This window comes from Nicotiana attenuata, chromosome 1, assembly GCF_001879085.1.
Source record: "Nicotiana attenuata strain UT chromosome 1, NIATTr2, whole genome shotgun sequence".
Taxonomy (NCBI): domain Eukaryota; kingdom Viridiplantae; phylum Streptophyta; class Magnoliopsida; order Solanales; family Solanaceae; genus Nicotiana; species Nicotiana attenuata.
The window spans coordinates 38,779,356-38,787,411 of record NC_031989.1 but is presented as its reverse complement, the minus strand read 5'-3'; the positions used below and the strand labels follow the sequence as shown (position 1 = coordinate 38,787,411).

General features: G+C 41.1%; 1 protein-coding gene and 1 long non-coding RNA gene across 7 annotated transcripts in view; both read left to right on the top strand.

Moving 5' to 3' along the window:
* Positions 1 to 986, top strand: part of LOC109225058 (membrane-bound transcription factor site-2 protease homolog) — a 20,012-nt gene extending 19,026 nt beyond the window's left edge. For 5 of the 6 annotated variants that reach the window (XM_019389653.1, XM_019389682.1, XM_019389664.1 and 2 more), the window contains one exon: positions 466 to 986. In XM_019389653.1, coding sequence (XP_019245198.1) covers positions 466 to 654 — 189 coding nt within the window. In that variant the 3' untranslated portion in view covers positions 655 to 986. The remainder of the gene's footprint in view (positions 1 to 465) is intronic. The other variant, XM_019389669.1, reaches the window with a different exon arrangement.
* Positions 3,977 to 4,944, top strand: LOC109225092. The gene is made up of 2 exons (XR_002067844.1): positions 3,977 to 4,390; positions 4,541 to 4,944. It is a non-coding gene; the product is annotated as an uncharacterized LOC109225092 (long non-coding RNA).

Below are 8,056 nucleotides of genomic sequence, written 5' to 3'. Positions count from 1 at the left end.
CCCCCCCCCCCCCCCTGTCCTGAGCGTTTGGAATTATCATGTCATTTACTCATGTATGTTTTGACAGATTAACGTGGTAAATGTTCTTTTGTGTCTAGCTGCCTCCCGCGCCCCACAAAAAGAAAAGACTAGAGAAGAAAAAAACCTCATCTTTTCATAATTGAGTTAAATTTTTCCTGTAAAAATTGTTTACTATGCACTGCTTTTCCCCTCTCTTTTTTGGCTGTGTTGGCTGCTTTGAACTTTTACTCAATAAGCTATATATAGTTTGATTCGTCATCAAAGTTTCATGTTTGCGCAAATAATCTATTCAGGCTAAGTGCATACGGTGGCTTCTAGGGAGGTGCAATATGATTACCTTATCTAGCTGCTTAAATTAACAGAAATGAACTTCAGACAGTATGACCCGCGAATATCTGTTAATCGGAAACTGTTCTCCATTATTTGGGTCTTAGAGAGTGGCAGGTTGATGCAGGCGATGCAATTGTTCTTGACGTAATGCATGAAATAGGGACGCTTCGAAGGCGGTCTTCAAAACTTTCTTCTACTATTTACCAGATCAGAAACACTTGGAAGAGAGCACTCACCTTGTATTGTTATCTCTCTCTAAGCCTATGTAGAGGAAGTGCCTGTGGTGTAAAGGAAAGAAAGTAGAGAGGAGGTTTAGGAAGACATTGGAGCAGTGTGGGAAAAGTTGGCGACACGAATTGAGCCAAGGAGGGATAATTTTGTACTATCTGTTTTCAAGCATAGCTAGCGGATACAAGGACAATATATTTCTTGACTAAGTGAATGCAGATGGGTGCAAAAGACTACATTTGTGCCAATTTCACTTTCCTAAATATGATGGTATGGTGCACACATTGAATTGTCCATAGGGGATAGACTCAAAAATGACATTTGAGTAGAAGCTCTTATTCTTCCCAATGATATTTTATCGAAGACAAGTTGTAAAAGATTATTCTATAATCAAAATAAGGAAATAGACTAGAACTTAAATTTTCGATTAGGACCATCATCTTAATGTTCCTGAATAACTCTGTGCTCGCTGTTTTGCGTTTCTTATAAAGAAAGAAATGGGAAATTGTTCACGGTGGAAGCGTAATCCTCTTAGTTGGGTCACATGTCCAAGATTGACGACATGGAATCACATTAGTTGCCTGTGGGTTGAAACATATGCTTATCTCCCATATTTAGTGACCCTACGTCTCGATGGCATTTCCGATTTGTTTAGCGTCACTCATTGTCGTTGATCCAGGTCTAATTATTCTATGATTTTCGAGTGTTTTCAAAAGATCGAACCTGGTTTTCAATTTTATGGTTAGATTAAAATATTGTTCTTGATTGTAGTTTGAAGCACAACAGGTTCCGTGCTTATTATGGTCTTTCCACAACCTCTGGCCTTGCTTACAGGCTACTTCGGAGGTAAGTAAATCTGGCCAGCGTTCATACAGCTTATTTTTTTCACCTTCATTCTGTAAAGTTTAGGAAAAAGATTTCATTATTCAACAGAATGGAAGAGGAAAGAATTGATAGCAAAGAAACATGTAAAAATGCTTGAGTAAATTATTGTGATCGAAATAATATGGTACATGCGGAAGCTAATACAAAGTTTGGTGGATGATAAATTAGACAACAAAAAAATTATACTAAAATAGGGTACCGTAAGAGTCTGGTCAATTGACCTATATATAAAAATTAGTATAAAAATAAAAAATTATTGAGAGAAAAAAAGATTCTCCTTAAACAAGAATCTTTACTGACTATATTGTGAATGTTATTGTTGTTGTGAGAAACAAAAATCATCAATATATATAAGTGTAAAACTTCTCCACGTAAAGGATAAGACATGAAAGAAATTTATTTCTTTTAGGAGTGTTTCTTCCGTTCTTTAAGAAAGATAGTCCTAGTAAATTAGAAAAATTTAGGACAAAATCCTAACATAAATAACACTGTAATTTACCGTATTGTATTGTACGGTCCTTTTGTTTGGTCCTTTGTATGGTTTAGGCAATTTGCAGTTAACCAGCCAGTGGCCGTTGTTGTTAGCCGGCCAAAGTCCATGGACTGTAAAGTTCCTTCGAAAATCACTATTGGGGTTAAGATTATTTTTTATGTAAAACGATGGGGGCCATTGTAAAACGAACAGCAGGTAGTCGAAAGCATAAACCGGGGAAAGAGCAAAAAGCATAATGAAAATTACTGTTCTGCGATTTCAACATTTTGTAGTTCGAGCAACTCAGTTTCATCTCTTTTCTTCCTAGGATAATATATAATTGTGGTTAAGGGGTGTACATAGTGTCACACCTCCTTTTCCCCACGATAGAGAATTTTTCTAATTAAAGTGACACTAATCGAAACGGGATTATTTATATTCAAATTCAGAGTCGCCGCTTGGGATAATTTATGTTGTCCCAAGTCACCGGTTTAAAATTCCGAATCGAGGAAGTTTGACTCTGTTTTATAGTCCGCCAAAAACAGAAATCCGGGTAAGGAATTCTGTTATCCCGGGGGAAGGTGTTAGGCATTCCCGAGTTTTGTGGTTTTAGCACGGTCGCTTAACTATTAATAATTGGCCTAATTATCTGATTTAATACATGTTTTAAAACTATTGCATTAAAAACCCTTTAAACCACTTCTAATTATTTATGAAATTGGTTGAAAAAAGTCGCGATGTCGCACACTCGTTTGTTTGGTACACATTGCGAATCGCGTCACGGGAATCGTACCCGCAATCTACAACATGTTTAATTTTATTATTATTCGAAGTTGTAAGGTTGAGTCACGTGGAACGCACACTCAAGTTGGGAATTACGCATCACGATTATACCATGGGAACCGTACCATAGCCGCGATGATTTAATTATTAAACATGCCTAAAGCAGCTATGATGTGAGTCATTTTTCTAATGTTCTGAGATTCTTTGTGAAGTCATAAGTTATGGATATGGCATTGTTAGAAAGGTGTAACTTCAGGTAATGGGATAATTTGTTGGCAAACTTTGATATCTAAAGGGAATGAATAACAATTAATTAACACCAAAATAGATTTTTTTAAAAACAAGGCAAGATAGTGGACATGAACTTAAAAGCAAAAGAGAAGAGACGTATGTACAATTATTAAAACATGTAGATTAAATCGACTCACGATCAGGTCTAAACTAAAGAAACAGTAAGAATTTCGGAACCTAATTCAGGATGTTTTGAGACTAAACCCACGGCCCAATCTTCGTCAAATTTGGACTATTCCAATTACATTTATCCGGGAGAAATTCAAAAATAGCCAGATTTACAAGTGATCGTTTAAAAATAGCCCAATTTCAAAAGTAATCAAAATTTAGCCACTTTTCATGTAAAAATAAATCTGAGGAAAAACACTGTTCAAAACTCGAAAAATTCACAAGGCCTCGAGGGTCGCCGGAGTTTTGTGTTCTGACCAGGTTGCTTTGAATCCATTGGTGATCTTCTACCCCTCTTCTTTATTTTTTAGAATCAAGTACTTTTTTTTTATTTAGTCTGTTTGACAACATGTTTAGGTAGTAATGGAAAATGTTTTTTTCTTTTTAGATAATTACTCGATTTTGGGTTCTATTGGAAGTTTAGTCAATTTTAATTAGTTCAGATAATTATTTGCTGATTGTGATTAACTTGCACTTGTTGGTTTGATTAGCTGCTTGTTAGTAATTACAGTTTCTGAGAGATAGTAGAAGGCAGTGAATTAAGATAATTGCCTTGTTGGGTATCAATTGGAAGTTAGGGGGTGAAAAGGGTCAGAACAGAACTTAAGGGGGTCAATTGGGAAGTAAAAATAGGGGAATTTCAGATAAGTATATCAGAAGCTTCTAGTATTGGACAACTGTCAATTTTAGTTTTAAAAAAGAAGTTGAAAATTGAATAGAAATGGACAGCTGTCCATTTTCTGTTTTAAAAGATGCTCTTTTCCTAAATTTTAGGGACTAGCATTTTGGAAATTATTCCCTATTTTTCTGGCACACAACAAATTTCATTCTCTATATAAGGCCCCATCTCCTCTCATTTTAGAGGCTCTGAATTTGGAATACATAGACATATACGTCAATATCTGCATATTCACTCATTAAAGGCACCAGAGAGGCTCTGAATTTCATTTTTTACTCTTACTTTTAGTAGAAAAGGAACTTTTGAAATTCAATCTTGAAAACTTCAGAAAAGAAAAAAAAAATATTTCTCAATTTGGCTTCATTTCCCTACACTTTGGTCCTAACTCGTTCTGTTTTGTTTGGAGTTTGGTCTATCTCTATTCCTTCTGTTTTGCTGCTGCTGAGTACTTGTTGATTAGTAGCTGATCTGCATATTTGATTTTTCTTTGACCTTTATTCGGTGCGGATCTTCTGTTGATTGCAGATTGCTAGGTATGTGGCTGTACCTTTGTATTTTTCTGTTAAGATGTTAATCGAAGATCTAAATTACATGTTAGCTTGTGAATCCATGTTGTTTTTTTTTAAGAGGTTTATCTACACTAATTGGTCTAGCTGTGATGTGTTTGTATCTGCATTATGAAGTGTATGCAGGGAAATCGGGAGACCAATTTTCCTCGAGATAGTATTTCGAAGAGCAAGCCCCGAAGGCACGGGATCTCGGTTCGGTTCCCCCTCGAGACCTAGCCGATGCCTTGCCCAGATCGAGCACCAATTAAGACCTTGATGGGCGAAGATATTCCCCGAGGGATGTGACTGGGGCCCGCGAGACTTCTCCAAACGGCTCGACGCCAGTTCTCCTACAAAGAAATGCAGGCTGTCGCATCTCGTTATTTTGTTGTATTTGTTTGTTATATTAAGTTTGGACGCCCCCCTTTTTTCTATAAAAGAAGGGTCACCAACACCTTGTAGGATCATCTCTTGTTGGCTTTACAAAGAAAGCAATAATATTCTCTCTCTCTTTCTCTAAATTCCTCTCTGGTTTTAAATCATATTCACCGATAGCTATTCTCTCGATTTGTCTATTATATCTCGAGATCGTCTTCAGCATTTTATTGTTTCTTGATCTGTTCTTCAAACATTTCGCTCAAACTTGATTATATAAAGCCTTACTTGCTTGTATATTTATCTGTTATTCCCTTCCCAAATACCCTCGATAAGATTACCCTCGATAGGCCCGAGGTAGGCTCGAGGTCTGGTCCCGAGGTATTTATTGGCTTGTCCTAAGCTCGGAAACGCCCCTTACCAGTTCGATTATCGTTTTGGCTAGCTCGATCTTTATTATTTTACTTCACGTTTAGCACTACTCACCTTCTCAAACTAGCTCGGGAATAGATCACATATTTTTAGAATCCCATTTTACAAATTTAGTTGTTGTTACCATTTTCACGGTAAACAGTTTGGCGCCCACCGTGGGGCTAAAAATAATAGTGATTATTTTCTTGCTAGTTTCGTCACTTAAACGCACGATATCTTTCACACTTTTTTTTGCCCGAGAACTCTTTGATTGCAGGTCAAATGTTCGGCTCGATAAACATGGTTGGGAACAACGACCTCGAAGACCACGTGAAAAACGGCGTGGCCATTCTGGCTGTTGGAGCACCTCCACAGAATCCTGACGGCGTTCCCGGACCAATCCCAGTAGACGCGGATTCGCAGGATGCTCAGCAAGTAGACGAAACGTCTCACACCAACAGGAGCGTACGACGCAGCGACCAACTAGAAGCGTAAAAAACCCCGGCCCGGGAAGAGCAGGAAGTTAGTCTTCACGTTATCTTTGAAATGTTGCAGGCACAACAACTAGCAATCGCTTAGCTACAGAGCACCCAAGAACCCCCAGTACAGTGGCACCAGATACAGCTCCCCCCGCAGAGCGGGTACTCGAAAGGTCAAGCAACAACAAGTCGGTGGCTGACCCCGCTATCGTAAAATTACTCGAGGACCTCACCAAAAGGATCGAATCGGGAGAGAAAATGATCGCAGCCAACGATAAAAGGGTCGAAACCTACAACTCTAGGGTCGATCAGATCCCTGGCGCCCCTCCGGTCCTTAAGGGTCTAGATTCAAAGAAATTCATTCAAAGGCCATTCCCCGAAGAAGCGACGCCGAAACCTATCCCGAAGAAGTTCAGAATGCCGGAACTCCCTAAATACAACGGCACATCCGACCCCAACGAACACGTCACTGCGTATACCTGCACAGTAAAAGGTAACGACATAAAGAGTGACGCGATTGAATCCGTACTATTGAAAAAGTTCAGAGAAACGCTTTCAAAGGGGGCCATGATGTGGTACCATAACCTGGCCCCCGACTCCATAGACTCATTCGCCATGTTAGCGGACTCTTTTGTAAAAGCACACGCCGGAGCCATTAAAGTAGCAACAAGGAAGTCCGATGTTTTCAAAATCAAGCAAAGAGAAAACGAGATGCTGCGGGAGTTCGTGTCCCGGTTCCAGATGGAACGAATGGAGTTACCACCAGTCTCCGACGATTGGGCGGTGCAGGCCTTCACTCAAGGCCTGAATGAACGGAGCTCCATGGCTTCGAAAAAACTGAAACAAAATCTAATCGAATATCCGGCCGTAACCTGGTCGGACGTCCACAACCGGTATCAATCGAAGATCAGGGCAGAGGATGACCAACTGGGGGCCCTATCGGGCTCGGTGTACCCAAGCAGATTCCCGACAAAAGAGATGAAGCCAAGCAAAGAACGGTATCAGCCGTACCTCGAAGACAGAAGGAATGCCCCAAGGCGCAATCTGCCCCGCAACGATAGGAAGATGGATCGAGGACAGGATCCTCGAGGGGTCATCAAGAGGACCCGGTTTGACCGAAACATGGGACAAGTCAACGCACCTCACTTGTCGGAATACAATTTCAGCATCGACGTATCAGACATCGTGTTCGCTATCAGCAAAATGCGAGATACAAAATGGCCCAAACCAATACAGTCGGATCCTTCGCAGAGAAATTACAACTTGACGTGCGAGTTCCACAACACACACGGCCACCGGACCGAGGATTGCCATCAACTACGAGAAGAGGTAGCCCGGCTGCTCAACAGAGGACACCTCTGAGAATTCCTCAGCGATTGGGCCAAAAATCAGTTTCGAGATAGGGAGGCAGCCAAGAAGAATGAGGCAAACGAACCTCAACACATCATCCACATGATCATGGGCGGCGCCGACACCTCGCAAGAACCCATGATGAGGAAAACAAAAATATCTATCACAAAGGGGAAACAGATTCGAGGATACATCCCCGATGACGCCCTTACCTTCAGTGAAGAGGATACAGATGCTTTGTCTCAGCCCCACAACGACGCTCTGGTAATTTCCTTCCTTGCAAATTCTTTCCAGATAAAACGTGTACTCGTGGATCCAGGTAGCTCGGCTAATATTATCAGGTCAAGGGTAATAGAACAACTCGGTTTAACTGAACGAATCGTACCAGCCACTCGAGTCCTCAACGGGTTCAACATGGCGAGCGAAACAACGAAAGGGGAGATCATCATACCCATCACCGTGGCCGGCGTAACCCAACATACCAAGTTCCACGACATCGAAAGGGACATGAGGTACAACGCCTTGTTCGGACGTCCATGGATACATTGCATGAGAGCAGTACAGTCCACTCTCCACCAAATGATAAAATTCCTAACAAAGGATGGGGTCAAAACAATCCATGGAGAGCAGCACGCGGCGAGAGAAATGTTTGCAATACACGATGGACTCTCGGTCCCCTTGACTCCGCCCCCGAATAAGCCCACGGGCGAATTAGGGCTCAACCCCAGGTAGGTATGACAAAACGCAAAGATAAACCCGCGTTGCATGACCGACCGCGGACGATCAAAGCAAGTCAGCACCCAGGAGTATCCCGTCTCAAGGTACCTCTGTTTCTTTTATTTTATTTTCAAAATAGAAATTAACCCTCGTGTAGGAACTGCCCGAAAGCCTCGGGGACTCCCAAAAGGCACCCTCGACTTGACCGGAAATATCGAGACACTAGCACTGTCCGAAGATCTCAAGACGCCCCAATAAAGGCGCGCCCGTTGCACTCTTTTCCTTAGACTGAGTTTTTTATCCCAAAAAGAAGAAGGGT